At 38.4% G+C, this 23125-nt stretch overlaps 1 protein-coding gene and 1 pseudogene across 1 annotated transcript; both read right to left on the bottom strand.

Annotated features, from left to right (window-relative positions):
• Positions 7547-14308, bottom strand: LOC18766409 (annotated as a pseudogene).
• LOC18768710 (tryptophan aminotransferase-related protein 4) lies at positions 19155-22639 on the bottom strand. Its single transcript, XM_007200951.2, has 5 exons — positions 22284-22639; positions 21906-22209; positions 21463-21752; positions 20657-20937; positions 19155-19705 (listed from the first exon to the last, which is right to left on the bottom strand). Exons 1-5 carry the CDS (start codon positions 22571-22573, stop codon positions 19431-19433), a joined length of 1440 nt encoding a protein of 479 aa, XP_007201013.1. The 5' UTR covers positions 22574-22639; the 3' UTR covers positions 19155-19430.

The following is a 23125-nucleotide window of genomic DNA, read 5'->3' on the forward strand; positions in this document are numbered from 1 at the left end:
TAATTGTTAACGACGGTGGTTGAGTCGGGGAATACATATGTTACGTTGTGCAGTAACATATCCGACATGGTTTCCACTTTAAACGACGTCATTTTAATATGTAAATCGTCTATTATAATTTACAACGTTTTCAATTTCTTAACTTCGACGTGGTTTTTCAGTCGTCTTTATATCAAAATATTCAAAATTAATTTAAAATTAATCCGAAAAATGAACGTCAAAATAAACGGCGTTACGTTCAGTGTTTTCGTCGTGGTTACGTCGGTTCTTGTAGAACTTTCGCCATGGTTTTTCTTTCGACGTTTTAAAGAGCGCGCGCTCTAAAAATTTTCGTGCGCCCTAAATTTTTTTACATTTGGCTCTTATTCTTATACTTCTAACCCTGAACCCTAAAATTTTCAGATTTCGCGCAACATAACATTCGCTCTCTCACTTCTGCTCTAATTAAAAGTTGCACTCTCCAGGCTCCGTCGAATCTGTGAGCTCGTCCAACCTGTAAGTACAAACCCTATCTTCCCCTTGTAAATTCATTGAATGATATTAGGTTGTTTTGTTAAAGGGTTTTAGGTATATGCTTTGTGATCTGTTAATAATGTGCTTATAGGTATGGGTTCATGGATTTTCTCTTTAATGGGTTCATGGATTTTCTGTTTAATGGGTTCATGGATTACAGTATCTGTTATGTTGAATTGGGAATGGTTTTAATTTTGTCGGATCTCTTAATCACCCTATGTTATGTTGAATTGGAAATGGATTTATTGTTTTCATGCTTGGTTTCATGTATATGTTGGTTTCTTGCTTGTTTTGTTAAAGGGTTTTAGGTATATGCTTTGCGATCTGTTAATAATGTGCTTATAGGTATGGGTTCATGAATTTTCTGTTTAATGGGTTCATGGATTTTATGTTTAATGGGTTCATGGATTACATTATCTGTTATGTTGAATTGGGAATGGTTTTAATTTTGTCGGATCTTTTAATCACCTTATGTTATGTTGAATTGGAAATGGATTTATTGTTTTCATGCTTGGTTTCATGTATATGTTGGTTTCTTGCTTGTTTTGTTAAAGGGTTTTAGGTATATGCTTTGCGATCTGTTAATAATGTGCTTATAGGTATGGGTTCATGAATTTTCTGTTTAATGGGTTCATGGATTTTATGTTTAATGGGTTCATGGATTACATTATCTGTTATGTTGAATTGGGAATGGTTTTAATTTTGTCGGATCTTTTAATCACCTTATGTTATGTTGAATTGGGAATGGATTTATTGTTTTCATGCTTGGTTTCATGTATATGTTGGTTTCTTGCTTGGTTTCATATATATGTTGTGTTCTTAATGGGTTTTGGGTTCTTGAAAATAAACTGAGACACGACGCCTTTTTAGGCATACGACGACGATTACACGACGGTTTATGAAAAAACCGTCGTTGTATTACTTATACACGACGGTTTTTTCATAAACCGTCGTTTGTATTACTTATATTAGACGACGTCTGTTGAAAATCCGTCATCTATATATGCCAAATACGTCTGTTTTTGTTTAAAACCCGTCGTCTCTGTTGTGTATTACTTGCTATTAGATCTTTGTATAATCTGCTATAGTGATGGTCATTGCCTGTATTTTCACTTTATTATAGATAATAGGTTATAGTGTCGGAGATGGATAAGTCATGGATGCACTCGGATAGAAGATCGAAGGCATATGAGTTTGGGGTGGAAGCATTTTTGAACTTTGCTGTAGAAAATCTTCTAACTACAACACATATCCGTTGTCCATGTGTTAAATGTGTTAATTTGAAGTTGTTTGGGGTTGGAATTATAAGGGATCACTTATACTTTAATGGAATTGACCAAAGCTATAAGAATTGGACATTTCACGGAGAACCTTGGGAAGCAACTACTAATGCTAGTAGAAATGTTGAAGAAGATGATGGCCATAGTAAGTACAGTTTTGTGTCTGAAGAAATTGATATGGATGATAATGATTTTGGTGATTTTGGTTCCGATCCGTATGAGTTTGCCAATGTGATTGGGGATGGAGATCAACCAGTGTACCCTGGTTGTAGAAAGTACACGAAGTTATCGGCATTAGTGAAGTTGTATAATTTGAAGGCAAAACATGGGATAAGTGATGTCTGTTTTACAGAATTATTGATACTTCAAGGCGATTTGCTTCCAGAAGGAAATACAATACCAACCTCTATGTATGAGGCTAAAAAGACTTTGTGTGCATTGGGGCTGAGTTATGAGAAAATGCACGCATGCCCCAATGATTGCATCTTGTATAGGAAGGAGTATGAGGATTCAACTAATTGTCCTACTTGTGGTATCTCAAGGTGGAAGGAAGGCAAAGATTCAATCTTGAAAGAGGGTGTGCCAGCGAAGGTGGTGTGGTATTTTCCTCCAATTCCAAGGTTTAAAAGGATGTTTCAATCACATGAGACAGCTAAGAGTTTGACTTGGCATGCTGCTAGAAAATCAATTGACGGTCAGATGTCTCATCCGGCGGATTCCCCGTCTTGGAAACTTCTTGATGATAAATGGCCTGAGTTTGGTAATGAGCCGAGAAACTTGAGATTGGCTCTTTCATCTGATGGATTCAATCCCCACAGTTCTCTAAGTAGCAGATATAGTTGTTGGCCGGTTATCTTAGTTACATATAATCTCCCTCCATGGCTGTGCATGAAACGAAAGTTCATGATGTTAACCTTATTGATTTCCGGTCCTAAACAACCCGGAAATGATATAGACGTCTACTTGGAGCCTTTGATTGATGATTTAAAATCTTTGTGGGATGGGATTAGAGGAGTGTATGATGCACATAATGGAGAATACTTTACACTCAGAGCTGCATTAATGTGGATAATTAATGATTTCCCCGCCTATGGAAACTTATCTGGTTGTGTTGTTAAAGGATATAAAGCTTGTCCAATATGCGGCAATGATACACCTAGTCACAGGTTGAAAAATGGCCACAAAATTTGTTACATTGGGCATAGAAAATGGTTACCAATCAATCATCCATATAGGAGGCAACGTGCAGCTTTTAATGGGAAACCTGAATATGGCATACCTCCCGAGCCATTAACCGGAGAAGAAGTGCTGCATATGGTTGAAAATGGTGACAGAGATTGTTGGAAGAAGAAATCAATATTCTTTGATCTCGAGTATTGGAAATACCTTCCTGTGAGGCATGCCCTAGATGTTATGCACATTGAGAAGAATGTTTGCGATAGTATTATTGGTACATTGCTAAAGATCCCTGGAAAAAATAAAGATGGGATTGCTGCTCGATTAGATTTATTGAACATGGGGGTCAAAACTGATTTGCAACCCGAGTATGGAGAAAGACGTACTCGTTTGCCTCCTGGGCCTTGGAATTTGTCGAGAGCAGAGAAGAGAGAGGTTTGCAATTCTTTCTATGGTATGAAGGTCCCTGAAGGTTATTCTTCAAATATTAAAAATCTTGTATCTTTACAAGATTCAAGACTTCTTGGCCTTAAATCACATGATTGTCATACCTTAATGCAACAATTGCTCCCTGTGGCAATTCGTTCTGTTTTGGAGAAGCCTGCAAGGTATGCAATAACTCGTTTGTGCTTCTTCTTCAATGCTATATGTGCAAAGACTGTTGATGTTTCCAAGCTAGATAAGTTGGAAGAAGATGTAGTAGTTACTCTGTGTTTGCTTGAGAAGTACTTTCCCCCTTCATTCTTTGATATCATGGTTCATCTAGTAGTACATCTTGTTAGAGAAGTTCGTCTATGTGGGCCAGTATATTTTAGGTGGATGTATCCGTTTGAAAGATATATGAAAGTGCTGAAGGGGTATGTTCAGAATCGTACTCGTCCCGAAGGTTGCATTGCTGAGCGGTATATAGCTGAAGAAGCGGTAGAGTTTTGTACTCAGCATTTATCTGATGTTAGTACAGTTGGAGTGCCTTCAAGCCAAAAGATGGGACTTTCAAAGCCATTATCAGGTTGCACAGTGAGCGTAGTTGATCAGGACCTGTTGAATCAAGCACATCTATATGTCTTGGAGAATACGGAGGAAGTCCTACCTTATATCGAGTACGTATGAGTTTTATTCTTTAACTTATTGATTTTAAATTATTTCTTATGTTTATCTTCTATATTTGGGACCGTAATGCTTGAATTTTTCGTGTCATGTAGGCAACATATGATCCACATCAAGACTGCTTATCCAAAATTTAGAAAGAGAACAAAGTGGCTGCAGGATAAGCACAATAGCACTTTCATTCAATGGCTACGCTTCAAGGTATATGTTGTTGAATAACATATTTCTCTTTTAATTTTCTTCTTATTTCTATGTTAGATTGAATTAAGATATATGATTAATTTGCAAGTTCAAAGTGAACTTGAGGAAGACAATCATGGCGTATCAGAAAATTTAAGGTGGCTAGCAGCTGGTCCAAACATGGCAGTGCCATTATATAGGAGCTATCTTATTAAAGGTATTAAATTCAATATCAAGGCACAAGATGATGTGCGGACAACTCAAAATAGTGGAGTTTATTTACTTGCACATGCCATGCAAGTTGCTAGTGCCAAGGATAAAAACCCAATTCTCTCAAATATGGGTTTCTATGGTGTCATTCAAGAAATTTGGGACCTTGACTACCAAAAGTTTACAATCCCAGTCTTTAGGTGTGATTGGATAGATAGTTCTGGTCTTGTAGTCGACGAACTTGGATTTACCCTTGTAGATTAAAATTGGACATAGGAATGACCAATTTGTTTTGGCTTCTCAAGTCAAACAAATATTTTTTGTTGACGACCCGATGCATCGTGGTTGGTCGGTAGTGTTATCAATGCATAATAGAGAATATAATGATGTTATTGGTGATGAAGTCTTAGGTGATGTGATAATTGAGTGTGAGCCATTTACTAGAGGGATGCCAAATGTTGACACATTTGATGAACTGGTGGGTGAGTTAGGCGGTCAAAATATTCGAGATGGGTGTGAAGATATATGGATTGAATGATGCTTATGTAATTGGCAGTGTATGACATTAATTTTGTAAGATATTGTAATGTGATTTCTTCACTTTCTACGTTCAAATAAAACACGACGTTATTGTGAACTAGTTATTCAGCATATTTACCGACGTCTTAAAGCAACGTAACAATGAAGAACCACGACGCTATTGTGAAGCAATTATTCAGGATATCACGTCGGGGAAGGATTAAGAACCGCCATGTAATTCAAAATAACACGACTCCAATCCCATAATACCGACGTCTAAAAAACGAGATATATAATCTGAACGTTAAAAAATACGACGTCATCATACATTTTCCACGTCGCAAGTTCTTTTATAAACGAAGAGGAACGAAATGAATTCCGACGGTAATTCATTATAACCGCCGTCTAATATCAATTAAACGACGTTATTTGTAATACGGCTCTCTCATCGCATTTCAACGTCAACTATATAAATACATACGTCGTAAATAATGACACTGACAACTATTTCCACGTCATCTTTTTTAGAAAAATCGAAGTGGAAAATTTATTTCACGACGGTTGTTTGTAAATAAGAGACGTAGTATATTTCAATAACGTCGTCTTCTCATGTATTTAAAGACGTCATATTTTTTCTTGTCGTGAAAATTATATTTGACGGCGTAGTGTTTTAGTTGTCGTCGTTGTATGTCTATCTTGCGGCCTTGTTGTTTTAATATGTGTCATATTTTTCCTTTTTAACGACGGTGATTTGTTTGAGTTGGTCGTCTATTCTCATCCTCGACTATTTTTTAGAACTTTAGCAGACTAAACACGTCTGTTTTTATTTATTTTCGACGTTGTTTTATTTAACAACGTCTAATATTTATCGTCGTTGTTTGTTTCAGAAAATAGGACGTATAAATTTTGTAATACGACTCTCATATATTTGTAACCGACGTTGTTTCGTTGTTCAACGTCTACTCTATAAATACATACGTCGTAAATAATGACACTGACAACTATTTCCACGTCATCTTTTATAGAAAAATCGAAGTGGAAAATATATTTTACGACGGTTATTTTTATATAGGCGACGTAGTAGGTATCAATAACGTCGTCTTCTAATGTATTTAAAGACGACATATTTTTTATTGTCGTGAAAATGATATTTAACGGCGTCTTATTTTAATTTTCGTCGTTGTATGTGCCATGTTCTGTTAATATGTGTCATATTTTTCCTTTTTAACGACGGTTTGTTTAGAGAGTTGGTCGTCTATTCTCATCCTCGACTGCTTTTTTAGATCTTTTTGCAGTACACAGACGTCGTTTTGTATTTGTTGATGACGTTGTATATTGTAACAACGACGGTGATTTAGCGTCGTGGTTTATGAGGGAAAAGATGACGGTGGATTCCACGACCATTGAAAAACCGAATACACGACGGTGATTTACCGTCGTCTTTTTGCTTTTTTGTAGTAGTGAAAGTAAAGTCCTTAGCCCCTAACTCACCCACTTGTTAAAACAGTCTTGACAACAAGAGGTGAACGAGTTTCTAGTGAATTATATGATTGTCTATATTGAAAAAATTGCTTATTGATTTAGAAGCAATAACAAAAAAATATCAATTCTCGCAAAGGATTGCAAGCCACAACTTGAATATGTACATTTTAATTATGTTGTTGAACATATTTTAATTTTGACAATATGTATTTTTTGGTCACATTTAATATGTATTTGTTTAATGTTTAATGTTTATTGAAAATTAGTCAATGAAGCTATAAACTAGCGTGGTTTGTATGATTTAATGTTGTTAGGTTTTGTTTAGTTAAGGTTTTTAGCTTCCCTTGATGACTTTGTAATTGCACATGTAATTCATCAAGCGCTAGGTTAATTAGATTAGGATAGTCTAGTTGAAGATGATTACTGTGGCTGAGATCAAGAACGGAGCTAGAATTGTATGTGTGGGGGGCCAAACCATAACACAAGTTTTTAAAAGAAAAAATTCAATCCTGCAACAATAAAGAATAGACTATAGAAAGGGCATTGATTTTTTTATTTTATTTTTATTTTTTAAGAACCAGATCATAACATTGCATTAAGAAGCAAGCATAACATCATCAGTAAGAATGAGAGACAACCATTCAGGTCGGTCTTCCATCCAAACTATAATGTTTGAAATAGAAAGTGCAAGGCTATGAGTCGCACGATTACAAGTATGAGGTTGAAACTGACCAAAATAACTATGAAATGAATTAGCCAAAACCTAAATTTCATTTACTAGAACTACTTTTTCTTGTACAACACACAATTTAATCTTAAATTTTTTTTCTCCGTAAAGAGAATAATACATATTAAAAAAATCCTAAATGACATTGTCTGACGAAAGAACACGAATAAGATAAATTTCATGCCTCCCATAGAGCAAAATGGACAAGATTGTGACTTGAATTTCTATTCGTTTTCTTCTTTTTTATACATATTTTGCATTCTCTAAGTTTGGACAAAATATGTTTGTTGAAGTATTCATGATCCATGTCAGAACCACAATTTATTGAAGTATTAATAGACAAGTCCGCTTCTTAAGGGGCTCATCAGAGGCAAACTGTTTGCATGGTTTTGCTGGTGTCTTTCTTTTGAGACCAACAGGTGATTAATTTGTCATCAAATCTTTGACAAATAACTTTTGGGGTTCGCTTTCTTTCAAGACTAATTGGTTGAGCCGGTGAAGCAATATATCAAAATCATCTTAGCTCCTTAACAGAGTGAGACGTACATGTCGATCGTCAGCACCAAACAAGCTACCTCTAGTCCCATAAACATTGGCTTCGTCTTGGGGGACTGCATAGCAATCTTTATCTTCTTCCCTCTCGCATTTCAACCACACATAACCTACCATGAGAATAAACTACGTCAGAATGGAATCAAACTTGGGACCTCTTCCAACCTTGGAATAAGAGTGATTGAGGACGTTATACCTGGTGAAGGTCATCTGGTTTTATTGAAATAAGTGCAGTATTGGGGTGCAATTTTCTGTAGAGAAAATCGGTTTGACAGAGCCAAAGTGTTGCTCAATTTTTCCCAGCGGTACTTCAATTTGTTGTATCCGAATTCAAAGATTTCCTTGCCTCCAGTTTCAAGAACTACATTCAGAAGCTTCGAAGCTCTCAGCTGAGCTTCCCGAGAAACACCTAAGCTACTTAACTCTATATATTCACTCATTCTTTTGTACACAGACTCATCCTTCACCACTGCCCACCTGCACAAGGCACAACGTTGATATAAGGGTTTAATATTAAAACTACCAAAGAGAATTTTTCTTGGTTTCAACTGTAAATAATTTTTCCTTGTTTTTAACTTTAAAGGATTCGTAAAACTTCTTTTTTTTTAAATTTTAAAAAAAAAACAAAACAAAAAAACAAAGGTTTGCAAGAAAATGGAAAATTATAGTTAATTAGGTTTTTACCCGAATCTACTGCCTGTTAGAGTTCATTGTATTTTGCAGTTTTGTAAGGTGGTTTAGAGAAGAAAAGAGAAAACACAGAGAAAATGTGAGAGAGAACGTTGCTGCTTTTGTAACTTTCTGATCTGATTTCAATTGTATTGCACTCTACATGTATGTAAGTGTGTGTGAGAGAGAATCTAATTCTCTAACAGATTTACAAAGCATATTCAATCCTAGCCTTTGATTCTAGCATCCCATGAGATGAATCCATTTGTCATAATCCAATGCTTAGATCCTAGACTAGCTAAGAGATCACTTGGACTATGATCCAAGGGCTCAAATTACATTAAGACAGAAAAGAAAAAATTTAAAAGAAACTAAAGTTCATAGACTGTAACATAAAACGACTGAGTAACTTCTGCTCCAAAGGCATTCAGCTCCAATGCATTCAGCCCAAATGCTTTCAGCTCAAATGCTTTCAGCTCAAAGGGTTTAGACATCAACACTCCCTTCTAACCCTTTAGCTGATTTCACACCAAGTAAGTCTCTTAGATACACAAAGCGATCCTTGGACAAAGCTTTGGTTAGAATGTCAGCAATCTGATCTTCTGTTTTGCAGTAGATTAGTTCAATCTCCTTTGCTTGAATAGCTTCACGAATGAAGTGAAACTTTCTACTGATATGTCTGGTTTTCTGGTGGAAAACTGGATTCTTAGCCATTGCTATGGCCGAGGTGTTATCACACAAGATTGGTGTACCTTCCACTTGCTCTTCACCAAAGTCTTCAAGAACAAACCTTAGCCACTTAGCCTGTGATGTTGCTTCAGCAGCACTGACGTATTCTGCCTCTGCAGTAGACAAAGCTACTGTATTTTGCTTAATGGATGCCCATGAGAACATACCAGATCCTAGTGTAAATGCATAGCCTGAGGTGCTTCTTCTATCATCTTCACTTCCTGCCCAGTCACTGTCACAATACCCTATCAAAGTGGCTGACTTCCCTTTTATGAACTCAATTCCAAAATCCAGTGTGCCTTGGATGTATCTCAATACCCTCTTGGCTGTTCCCATGTGTTTTTTAGTAGGATTATGCATGAACCTAGCAAGCAAGCTAGAAGCAAACATTATGTCTGGTCTTGTAGCTGTCAAGTAGAGCAGACTACCAACAATCTGTCTATACTCATTCTCATTTGCTGCCTCACTCCCATCTTCCTTGCACAGCCTCTCACTTGCAACTAGTGGAGTCACCACAGATTTGCAGTCCTTTAGACCAAACTTCTCAATTACTTTCATTGCATATTTCTTCTGATGAAGAAATGTGTGCTTATTGGTCTGCACAACTCCCATGCCAAGGAAATGATAGAGCAGGCCGAGATCAGTCATCTCATAGTGCTTCATCATGTCATTTTTGAATTCTTCAAGCAATTTCACACAACTTCCAGTATAAACAATATCATCCACATAAAGTGAAACAATAAGAATACCTGAAGTGTCACTTGTTTTGACATACAGTGTTGCCTCACTAGGACTTTTCTTGAATCCTGCCCTGTTGAAATACGAATCTATCTCATCATACCAGGCTCTTGGAGACTGTTTTAGTCCATACAGAGCTTTGTTCAGCTTGTACACCCTGATTTCTTCATTGTCTTTAACAAACCCTTGTGGCTGCTCCACATAAACTTCTTCTTTTAACACTCCATTTAGAAATGCAGACTTGACATCCAATTGGTACAAATTCCATTCCTTCTGTGCAGCAAGAGCAATCAAGGTCCTAATGGTGTCCAACCTTGCTACAGGAGCAAATGTTTCATTGTAGTCTATTCCAGGTTTCTGTGAGTAGCCCTTTGCCACTAATCTGGCCTTGTTCTTCTGCACAGATCCATCAAGATTAAGTTTCGTCTTGTAGACCCATTTGACACCAATGATTGGTTTACCAAATGGTCTGTCCACTAGTGTCCATGTGTTATTTTTTTCAATCATCTCCAGTTCAGCCTTCATTGCATTTCTCCATGACTCATCAAGGTTTGCATCTTCAAAGCTCTCAGGTTCAACAATGCAAATGTTGCACTGAGCCATGATTTCATTTACACTTCTCCATTTCTTTGGTGTGTGGTCAATGGCTTGTGAGCTTCCACTTATTCTCTCCTCTTGCAGGATAGTGTTTTCACTCATTTGAGTTGATGCATCCAAGTCTTGACTTGGTTCATCTTGCACTGTGGTTCCTGCATCCATTTGCAGTGGTGTGTCCAAGTCTAGACTTGGTTCACAGTTCTGATTTTCTGCAGGCATAGAAACTGTTATTTCTCCCTTTTGTTCATTTTCCCACTTCCATAAACCATCCTCATCAAAGTGCACATCTCTGGACAGAATTATCTTCCTAGAGCTTGGATCAAATATCCTGTAACCTTTTTCACACAGGCCATAGCCTACAAGAATACATTTGTGACTGTTCTCCTCAAGTTTGTGCCTTAGTGCTGAAGGAATTAGCACATGACAGGGTGATCCAAAGATCTTTAAGTGAGCAATTCCTGGTTTTCTCCCAGTGTAGGCTTCAAAAGGTGTTACTTTGGTTAGAGCCTTAGTAGGACATCTATTTAATAGATAAACTGCAGTGTTTACAGCCTCTGCCCAAAATTCATAGGGAATACTCTTTTCATGCAGCATGGACTTTGCCATTTCAACTACTGTCCTATTCTTTCTCTCTGCTACTCCATTCTGCTGAGGAGAGTATGCCACTGTTAATTGCCTTTGAATGCCAACCTCTGCACAGAAACTGTTGAATTCATTTGACAGAAATTCCCCACCCCTGTCACTTCTCAAGCCTTTTATCTTATACCCACTCTGCAGCTCTGTCATGGCTTTGAATTTTCTAAAACACTCCAATGCACTTGACTTGTTTCTAATAAAATACACCCATGACATTCTAGTGCAGTCATCAGTGAATAGCAGGAAGTATTTATTTCCTGATATTGAGTCTGTTTTCATTGGTCCACAGATATCTGTGTGGACCAATTCCAAAGGATGTGATGCTCTCCAAGTAGATTCCAAAGGGAAAGAATCTCTGTGCTGCTTTCCTAACATGCAGCCTTCACAAACCACAGAGACTTGCTCCAAATGAGGCAGGCCATGAACCATGCCCTGATTTTCAAGCAGTTTCAAACTTCTCTCATTTAAGTGTCCTAGCCTTTTATGCCATGTCTGCAGGCAGTGAGAAACACTTGCTTTTAAAACCAACTCACTTGCAGGCATCATTGTAAGTGGAAAACATCTGTTATTGGTCATTTGAACCCTCACAATCAAATTTCCTAGTGACTGATCATCATATACATTCACCATATTCTCTCCAAACACAAGATAATAACCATGCTCCATCATTTGCCCAACACTAAGTAGATTTTCTTCCAGACCAGGTACAAGCATTACTTCTTGTATGTGCTTCTTTCCCAGTTTGGTTTTGATCACCAGAGTTCCTTTTCCTGCCACTGGAACTACCTCTCCAGTTCCCATCTTGACTTTAGAATTCAAATTCCTTTGAATATCCACTAAGAGCCCCTCATTTCCTGTCATGTGGTTACTACAGCCACTATCAATATACCATGAGTGATTCTTTTTCACATCTGTTGCAGCATTGCACATGTAGAACAAGGCACCTGTTTCCTCCATCTGATTTGCATAGTTCACCTTATGTGCATTTTTATTTCCATTGCACTCTCGGATCATATGCCCAAATTTTCCACATCCATGACATTTAGGCTTGCCTTCAAACCAGCACTTGCCATAATGCAGCTTATCACAATGTTTACAGGCTATTTTGTTACCATCACTAGTTTTCCAGTTTTTCTGAGATTTTTGGTCTCCAGAAAAACTGCCACTCTTCGGATTCTTCTCCTCAATATTCAGGCTAGCAAATGCCCTTTCTGTAGAATTTTCAGTATGGCGATCCAATCTGAGCTCAAAGCTCTTCAAGGAGGCAACCACCTCTTGCACTTCCAAAATTTCTAGATCCTTAGAATGTTCAATAACAGAACAAATAGGATCATAGGATTTAGGCAGACTAAACAGCAGTTTCTGCACAACCCTCTCCCTGGATAATTCCTCTCCATAACTTTTCATGTGATTCAAGATATCAAACAATCTAGCAAGATACACAGATAGAGATTCACTGTCTTTCATGCGAGTATATTCAAACTCCCTACGCAATCCTTGCAGTTTTACATTTCGTACCTGCTTATCTCCTCTGAATTCCAGCTTCAGAATGTCCCAAGCTCCCTTTGAGGTCTCCTCATTCACTATTCTGGGGAAGAGTTGATCTGAGACAGCACTTTGGATTAATCCAAGTGCTCGAGCATCCTTCATCAGAAGCTGAGCCATAGTAGACTTCTCAGCATCCTTGGTCTCTTCTGTCTCTTTTTCTTTCTTTGAATCTGGATCATTGCAGCCATGTTCAACCAGATCCCATAGTCCATGAGATTTCAGTATTGTTTTCATCCGAATGCTCCAGAATTCATAGTTTTCTCCATTGAACACTAGTGGGCGAAGCTCAGAGGTGCTAGATCCTGCCATGTGAGACATTGGATTCAAGAAAAAAAACTCAGCTGCACAATCGAAGGAAGCTCAGAAACAGCTCAAAAATCAATTCCTTCTCCTTGTTCACAGATTTACTCCCAGCTCAAATGATCAAACCTGGCTCTGAGGCCATGTTAGAGTTCATTGTATTTTGCAGTTTTGTAAGGTGGTTTAGAGAAGAAAAGAGAAAACACAGAGAAAATGTGAGAGAGAACGTTGCTGCTTTTGTAACTTTCTGATCTGATTTCAATTGTATTGCACTCTACATGTATGTAAGTGTGTGTGAGAGAGAATCTAATTCTCTAACAGATTTACAAAGCATATTCAATCCTAGCCTTTGATTCTAGCATCCTATGAGATGAATCCATTTGTCATAATCCAATGCTTAGATCCTAGACTAGCTAAGAGATCACTTGGACTATGATCCAAGGGCTCAAATTACATTAAGACAGAAAAGAAAAAATTTAAAAGAAACTAAAGTTCATAGACTGTAACATAAAACGACTGAGTAACTTCTGCTCCAAAGGCATTCAGCTCCAATGCATTCAGCCCAAATGCTTTCAGCTCAAATGCTTTCAGCTCAAAGGGTTTAGACATCAACACTGCCGGCATGGCCAGTGAACTTAGAAATTAAAAATATCATGAGTTCATCATCCGCTGGAGCAGGAATTTCTGTAAAATGTGGCCAATAATACACACGATCATAGATTGCTTTGGCATTTGGACCTTGAAAAATTGCTTTATTCAGCTACCCATCAGGATTGTTTGGAGAGGTAACAAACTCAATAACAATAGTAGTAGCATCTGAGATGTTCTGCAAACAAATGCATCTCCTTGAAACACATAGTTCGTTGATCGAAAAAGCTCTGTTTGCAATTGGTGAAGCTGCAAAAATCCAACATCAAAATCGCATATATCAGTCGGAAAATTTGTAAACGTAAAATAGTACAACCATTTCAACTGATAATTTTATATAAACGAATGTGACCCACATAAGTAGGTCCACACATTCACACATGTTAATATTATATATACCAATATAGAGATGATACAAGTTTGTTTATGCTTTGCACTTAAAATAAATACGCAGTAAGCTATAGGATCTCACATTATAATAAGGAATTGAAGCTACAACACTTGCAGGCGACGAGGAGGAGCTTGAATTATCGGAAGAGAGTGCATGAACTGCAGCATTGAGAAGTTGGGTTGAGCCAGCACCAAAAGTAATGTATCTTCCTTGAGTCACTGCATTTCCAACGATGGCATATAAAATATATATATATATATATATATCATATATGCATGAGACAATGTAATTTACAAGAGTAGGCATTTGGACCAATATTAAATCGGTGAACCGGACTAAACCAAGCCGGAAAATGTGATATGGGCGAGGCCACAGCCAGTCTTGTCATCATTATATATACATTAACAGCAGCATTTAGAAAACTTGATATATATGGTTCCAAAAGAAAAATATCCCTTGTAACACCCCGACCCCAAATTTCCCCAAATTTTACTCTCATTTAATTATTTAATTATTTAAGGGTATTTTAGTCATATTTTTAACCGGAGAGATTTTGGGACCGTGACTTATATTTTTGGATAGGTCGTATTGAGACGAGTTCACAGACACGTAGTGGACTCGAATCGGAGTTGTAACGAGAGAGATATGGTCAAAAGAAGCCCAGTGGCACAATCGTAAATATTTCGAAATGGGATTTTTTATAAAAATCTGGTTCTCTCTCTCTCTCTCTCTCTCTCTCTCTCTCTCTCTCTCTCTCTCTCTCTCTCTCTCTCTCTCCCGCGACCTCTCCCTCTCTCCCGTCAGCTCTCCCTCTCTCTCTCCTCGCAACTCCGGCCACCGGCCACGGCTGTGGACGGGGCCGGTACCAAAATGACCGGGGCGTCGTCCTCTTCCAGCCCCAGCCGTCTCCCGCCTCCAGCCGCCGTGGTTTCGCCGGAAAATGGAGGAGAAGCGGCCGGCGTCGTCCGATCTTCGCCGCCGTCGATCTCCCTCCTCCGGCCACCAAATCCGACGAGCAAGGTATGGTTTCTCACCTATTTTTCATGCTCTAGCTGCCTGTTGGGTAGGATTAGATTGATTCGTAGCGTAGGCAATTCGATTTTCGAATTGAAAATCGGCCGAACTTCGGCCGCCGTGATCGGCCATTTCCGGCCACTTTTTGGAGTAGGTCCAAGAACAAAAGTGGCTCCAAATAGGGTGTTATACCTAGGGTAGGAGTTTGGAGCCGTGGTTTTGAGATTATCGCTTTGGGCACCCACGCGCTGCCGGCGCGTGCGGCGGCACGTGGGCATTGTAGAAAAAGTAGCACTGTGTTCCGATGAGATCCTTAGGTTGTCACGAGTGCGTAGGATTTCGCGGATCTCAATTCGGACGTCGTTTGACTATCGAACGGATAATCGCATATTATGCGTTATCCGGGTTCGATAGGTTGGGACCGTCGGATGGTCCCAAATTTAATATATGTTAATCTAGGTATTTCTAGGATCGTGTAGGAATTCACGAATCGTGAATCGGAACCCCAGATGTTCCGAATAATAATTTAAAGTTTATATTTTATATTAACCGTCAGATCATGCGATCGTGAGAAATCCGACCGTCTGATCTGAACCAAACTGGCAGGACAAGTGTCCTGTACCTGGTAGAACCCATAGGGACCTTCGGATCGGAAATTGGAGGTCGTGGGTTCCGCAGGTCTGTTTGACCAGGGTTAGAGTAGTTTGACCCTTGGTTGACCGTGAGTCTCCCGGAGTAATCTCACCCTTCCAGGGGGAATTATCGGGAGCTAGACTATTGTGGAGGGTCACACAATATTAGAATTATTTATATAATTATATATGGTTGTACAAGGGTACAACAGAGTCTAGAATGTCAGTTTGGAGTGCTATACGCACTACCGTAGGTACCTCCTCGGACGTTGGATTCACTACAAGTACCACCAAGTGAAAGTTAGGTCCCACGTGGCATAGGTTATCCGGCGTTGGGACAGACCCCATACGTGGCGTTGGTTGTACCGGCTTATGGGGAGCTATGTAATATGATGTTCAGGTCTCACGTGGCGTAGGTTATCCGGCGTTGAGACAGACCCCATACGTGGCGTTGGTTGTACCGGCGTATGGGGAGCTATGTAATATGATGTTCAGGTCTCACGTGGCGTAGGTTATCCGGCGTTGAGACAGACCCCATACGTGGCATTGGTTGTACCGGCGTATGGGGAGCTATGTAATAATGTGTTGAGGTCGCACGTGGCGTAGGTTATCCGGCGTGTCGACAGACCCCATACGTGGCGTTGGTTGTACCGGCGTATGTGGAGATTTGTGATATGATGTTGAGGTCCCGCGTGGCGTAGGTTATCCGGCGTTGGGACAGGCCCCATACGTGGCGTTGGTTGTACCGGCGTATGGGGAGTTATGTGATAGTATGGCATGGTCGCACGTGGCGTAGGTTATCCGGCGTGTTGACAGGCCCCATACGTGGCATTGGTTGTACCTGCGTATGGGGAGGTTATATGAAATCCAGAGAAATGAAATAAGGTATCGCCCAAGTGTGGAATTGGGTTTTAGAGAAGAACTACGTGTGGCTTGATCCCTCAAGGAGGGTACGTAGGCAGCCTAAGGTTATTAGGTGCAGCCGCAGACTAAATATTAGTCATAATTTGTATTTGAATTGTTTGGTAGTTAGTTAAGAATTATTGGAAGGCCGAAGGCCATTTGTGTGAATTGCATGAAATTATTTTGTGCATGCTGCCAGTTGGGAATATTAAATGCGTTTTTATGCAGGTTGAAATTTTGGGAAATATCCAAATTATAGGGGAGACTCTGCCGAAATTTCGGCAGGAAGTCTCGGTTTTTAGTAAGTGGGCCTGGCATCGGAGTGATGTCAGGAATTCCAAAAGGTTCGTCCCGGGTTTTGAGAAAATTCGGGGCGGGTCCTTAAATCCCTTGCCTTTCATTTTGTTGGATCTATGTTGGACCATGGCATTCACATTTATATATAGTAGATACAGTCTCCTTCACATGTGAGAAACCAAAGTCCTAGAATGTACGTAAAACAAATTTTATTTTAAAAAAATTTCAAATTCCCTCTTGTTGCCTTTCTATTTTTCCCTTTCTATTAATTGGTGATATGGATTGGAAGTCTTGGCATGATTAATGTTGGAGGTTTTTCAAAATAAAAACAGGCGACTGATCGGATACTAACAGAGGCTTCAATTTGCTCCCTGGAATAAAGCGACCGGGGTTTATCGGAGAGAGGATTTTTTGACTTTTGGGTCTTTGGATGTGTCAAAAGAAATATAAATCACAGATCTAAAAAGCCAGCCCCCCTCTAGTTCAATCCAAAGCTAACTATCATTTTCCAGTGAGCAAGCCTTTGCGAGAGAGAGAGAGAGAGAGAGAGAGAGAGAGAGAGAGAGAGAGAGAGAGAGAGAGAGAGTACCTATCAGCATTTGCTGCACAAGCAGTTGAGAACTCAGAGCAGTCAGGGCCTCCATAGCAAGAATTGTGTTTGTGCAAATAATCTCACGGGAGAATATTCGCTTCTAGATCCTTCAACCTTCAATTTTCCTTCTCTCTCTTCCTCGATTCCTGTAAAAAAGAGTGGAGTAAATAGACCACACCCGGGGGTGTTGGCCAAAGGCCCTCCGATGCCTAAGTTAGTTCGAGTGTTTGTAGGAAAACAATAACTAAGCAAAGGGTACGGAGTTTTATGTAGGGTGTAAACCAGGTGGTCGGAGCCGTGTGGAGAAAATATGGAGAGTGGCAGGGAGAGAGAGCTTCGGATATTTTTCTCGGGTATAAGGAGTAGGTTTTCTGAAGTACCTTGAATGATGAATGAGGTCGTCTATTTATAGGAGCCTCGGGGCTAGGGTTTCGTAGGGATCGAGTCGGCTTTGATAATATCCGAATTAAATATATTATCTCTTAAGAAGATAATATCTGAATTAAATGATATTATCTTCTCTTTATTAGGATAATATCTTAATTAATGATATTATCTCTTTAAATAAAGATAATATCATATTAATTAAGATATTTATCCCAATTAATTAATTAGCCAGATAAACTGGTTTAATTAATTAATTTAAAAGATAATCTTCTTTTCCACGTGGCGTGCCCTGATTGGAGACGAAAATATATGCTCCCACAAATTGCATTCACAAACAGGTTCCTTCCCGTCAAGAACTAGCCCATCCAAGTAGGCTCTTCCATGCCCTGAGCCTTGCAGATTGCAATGTGCCCCTACGTAGTAAATAAAATTACGAAATTAAATAAGATAGTAAAATAAAAATTGATTGGTTTTCAGATAGAGGCTTGCAGATTGCAATGTGCCCCTACGTAGTGCTTGTAGTTCAACTGGCGAACTCACAAGCCACTCAATTGGGCCACTTGCATAGCCCAATCCTAACTATTCTATTTCCAAGAGTAAGTCTTATAAAGACCTTCAAGGAACTCTAGTTTTCTAATGTGGGACTAATTTCAACTCAAACATGTTTGCAATGCCTTACAAAAACCAACATGTGATATCTTTTTTCGATAATTGAAATTTCATTACTCGAAGAAGAACCAATTTTCCTAAGGAAGAAAGAGTCTATATGAGTCGGATATAAATCTTATATGTTTACCTCCAAAGGCGAATAATACATATCATAAAATTCTCAAATACCACATGGTATTAGAGGTAGTAGCACTCTTAAATTTTGATTACATGTCTTACAAAACATATAATTTAACCTTACATATTTACATACATATAAAAAAATATTCCTAAATGACACTGTTTGACGAGAAGAACACGAATAAGAGAAGCTTCATGCCTCCCACAGAGCAAAATGGACAAGATTGTGAATTGAATTTCCATTTGCTTCCTTCTTTTTCGTATGTATTTTGCATTCTTTAATCAAAGGATAGTAGTTTGGACAAATATGTTTATTAAAGTATTCATGATGGAACTCAGAACCACAATTACTGTCCTCCATACCAAGGATTCCTGTACATATGCAAATCTATGATGGCATTTTCTTATTTAATTTGATAGAATGTAAAGGTGATAATTATTAATAGACAAAACTCCACGGGTGTGGTCTATTTACTCTCGTTTTTTCACAAAGATCGAGGAAGATGAGAGAGAGAGAGAGAGAAGGAAGTTCGAATAGTGAAGAATCAACCCGCGAATATTTCCCATGTGGAAATTTGCTCAAACACCTTCCACAGGGTGAAGTATTCATGATGCATCTCAGAACCACAATCACTTAGACTACAAATACCAAATAACATATGAACTCCACAATTTATTCGATTTTATAGAATGTTAAAAAGAGAAAAACTGACGATGAGTGTACGTAAAAAGTTGATAATTATTCAATTTAATAATATGTACATATGTGGTGGAATTTTCTTATTCATTTGATAGACTGTGAACGTGATAATTGTTAATAGACAAGACCCCTTCTTAGGGTGCTCATCAGAGGCTTCTTGAGCTGCAAGAAATTGTTTGCATGGTTTTGCTGCTGTCTTTCTTCTGAGACCAACTGGGTTAGTCGCTGAATCAATATATCAAAGTCATCTTGGCTCCTTATGAGGCTGAGACGTACATAGCGGTCTGCAGCTGAAAATATGCTTCCGCTACGCCCAGTAATATTGGCTGCTTTGAGGACTTCATAGCAATCTGTATCCTCTTCCCTCTCACACTTCACCCACGCATATGCTGCCATGAGATTAAAATTGGTACAAATTAGCTAGGGCACGGAAGGTTCGCACTTCGAAAATATAATATAATAACATTTATTATGAGAAGAAATTTGGGCTGCATTTTGGGGTTTTTATTTCCCACAACTAATGTATGGTACTCTCTCGACTAAGTCTATTAAGTGTGACACCATTAACACTCCTATTTTGTCCATTTGCATTACCCCTCTTATTTTAGTACTGTTGTAATGGAGAAACACTTACATGAAAAATGAACAGCACTATTTTGCTATAACTAGTCAATCACGGTATGTCATATGTGATAATTTTTTCACGTGGCAGACTGTGATTGACCGAAGATAACAAAACAGTGCTATCTCTGTTTTCATACAAATTTTTCTGATAGTAATGGGGTGAACAAAATGAGAACCAAAACATAAGAACAATTAAAGAATATAAGGGAAAAAAATAAGAGTGTAAAAATTACTTCCCTACAAATGCAATGCATGTGTGATGAAAGTAATTTTTTTTTCCTTCCTTATTTTGCTTAGGCATGCGATGAAAGTTACACATGGAAGAAATTGCATAAATAGAAAATATAGCTTGTGGGACAGAAACAATGTGTGTGAATAGTGAATTGAATTATTGAACTAATGTACATAATATTCCACATGCATAATCATGCATGGATGAAAATAACGTTTTGTTTTTCATTCTTTTTGCTTAAGCATGCGGTCAAAGTTCCACTTGGAAGAAATTGCATAAGGAGAAAAGGCAGATGGTGACAAAGAAAAGGTTGATGGTGACAAAGAAAATATATGTGAACAGTGGATTGAATTATTAAACTACTTTTGTTTTTATATGGAAAAAAAAATCATTATTAAACTTATCTAACTCAAAGGGGGTATAATCGACATTTTGTACTCAATTATTGACAAAGAAAATATTCTTGAATTAGTGGAGACATTACCTGGTGAGGGTCCTCTAATTTTCTTGAAATAAGTGCAGTATCGGGGTCCAAGTTTCTGCAGAGAAAATCGGTTTGACAAAGACAAGATTTTGCTCAAGCTTTCCCAGCGATTCCTCATGGTGTGGTATCCAAATTCAAAGATTTGCTTGCCTCTAGTTTCAAGCACCACATTGATAAGCTTCAAAGCTCTTAGCTGAGCATCTCGAGAAACACCCATGCTACTTGAACTCATATACTCCGTCATTTTTTGGTACACAGACTCGTTCTTTATCACTGCCCATCTGCACAAGGCCCCAACAATAGTAGTTAGTGAAGTGGGTGATATCTACTGCTAGTTGATGACATATTCTTCTTTTTTTTCCTCAAATTTTATTCTGTAGGAGATAGAGCGAAAATATATCGAAGAAAGAATGTGAAGGTGAAATTGTCCCACAATTGAAAAGTTAAGAGAAACTTAGCATATAGAAGGAGTTTGGCCACTTCCCGAATTGCCAATTGATTTTGGGGTAGAACTTCGATCTCTTACATGATATCAGAGTTAGTGATATAAAATTTAAATCGACTAAGCATTTTAATTTCTTGTATTATTAAATGGTTGATATCGATTCGGTCGCAAATTAACTACTCTGATTTGTTTACTTTGGTTAGTTGAAACAGGTTTGGCCACACCCTTGGTGCGGTAACATCATGTATTAATACAATGTTACATAATGTGTTACATCAACATGAAAGAAAACCGGCCGCCATAAAAAAATATCCAATTGGAAAAGTCCAAAGAAGTGCAATAATGTGTGGTTGTTACGTACCCGAATCTAGAACCAGCATGACCAGTGAGTTTGGAAAGTGAGAATAGCATAAGATCATCATCAGCTGGATTCGGAATTGCTGTAAAATGTGGCCAGTAATAGACCCGATCATAAATTGCAGAGGCGTTGGGGCCGTGAAGAACTGCCTTATTCAGCTTTCCATCAGGATTGTTTGGTGAGGTTACAAACTCAATAACTTTGCCAGCTTCTGAAATGTTAAGAAATGAGGATGTGTCTCCTTCAAACCTGTAGTCCAATGATCGAAAAAATTCCGTTTGCGTTTTGTAAAGCTGTAAATTTCGGACATCAAAATTAAATTTTGTTAGAAAAGTTAATCATGCATATGGGATTCTAAGCAATTAGCAGGACTATTTGTAGGCACTAACTGATTATAAGCTGCAAGGAATTATAAAGCCAAATTCAGAAGTAATAAGAAATCGAACCCTGTAATAAGGAATTGTAGCTACAACACTTGCAGGTGAGGAGGAGTTGGAAGAATTATCAGAAGACAATGCATGAACTGCAGCATTGAGAAGTTGGGTTGAGCCAGCACCAAACACAATGTATCTTCCTTGAGTTACTGCATTTCCCACAGTGGAATGCAATTCACGGATGTGCCCCTCTAGCTCTGCTGAGATGTAAGAACCATCAGGGTAGCTATATCCCATCCGATGCCACCCTGCTACTAAAACTGCACTTTGGGCTGCATGTTGCATCCAAAATGGCTGCAAGAAATACGGGTCTCCACTGCCAAAAAAAGCAACATGAATATATGTATCATAAAAATCTTTCGGGCATGAGAGCGACGGATAGGGGGAAACCTGTCAGCATTTGCTGCACATTCAGTTACAAACTCAGAGCAATCTGGGCCTTCATAGCAAGAATTACACTCACAAACTGGTTCCTTCCCATCAAGAACCAACCCATCCAAATAGGCTGTTCCATGGCCTGAGCAAGGAATGGCTGCCACACGCTCAGCTTCTTCTGCTGCTCTTTTACTCCAAGTAAGTCTCCACTCTCCATCCACACAGAATTGGAAAACCAATAACAGATTAACAGCTATAGAAAGTGCCAAGATCACAAAGTAGGAGGAGCTTTGTGCCTTAGCCATGTTAATTAGTTTCTTATTTCCTTTCCTAGCTCTCTTAACTTAACATGCATATAGAGCCTTATATATCAACAGAAAGAGGACAAATTTAATACGTTACCAGACAGCCTTGACAAATTCAAAATTGAGAATTTATATTAATCCATAGACGTCAAGGAATTTTTGTAGAAATTAATTAACTGGGAAAAAATTATAGCACCATATCAACCATAATTCTTGCACCATTATATGTACTTCCCCGCTACAAAATACGGTTTAACATTATCCGTTGTTTAAATTGTTGAAGAATATTGAAGTTCCATATTAAAAACTTGATCAAATCAAAAAATTATATAATAAGTGGTTCCACTATTAATGACACTGAAGTCTTTTATGATAAAACCCCACACCTGCTAAACCAGGAAAACTTACTTGTAATTTCCAACAAGGTCCATCCTTCTAAACTTTAACATAAATCCTCGACGACTTTACCTAAGAAGGACAGGTATGTACCACTGTGCCAAATAGAGTTTGATATCATCTTTGGTTTGTTTTCCATTTAATTTGTTGATGACT

Source organism: Prunus persica, chromosome G8, assembly GCF_000346465.2.
Source record: "Prunus persica cultivar Lovell chromosome G8, Prunus_persica_NCBIv2, whole genome shotgun sequence".
NCBI classification, from domain to species: Eukaryota; Viridiplantae; Streptophyta; class Magnoliopsida; order Rosales; family Rosaceae; genus Prunus; species Prunus persica.

Bases quoted from the DNA above. Each gene is read 5' to 3' on its own strand.
- LOC18768710 (XM_007200951.2), bottom strand. From the start codon at position 22,573: ATGGCTAAGGCACAAAGCTCCTCCTACTTTGTGATCTTGGCACTTTCT. The intron at 22,210-22,283 runs GTTTCCCCCTAT...TTTTTTTGGCAG, and splicing joins TGTGCAGCAAATGCTGACAG to TGGAGACCCGTATTTCTTGC. The intron at 19,706-20,656 runs GTAATGTCTCCA...ATCTCATGGCAG, and splicing joins AATTAGAGGACCCTCACCAG to CATATGCGTGGGTGAAGTGT.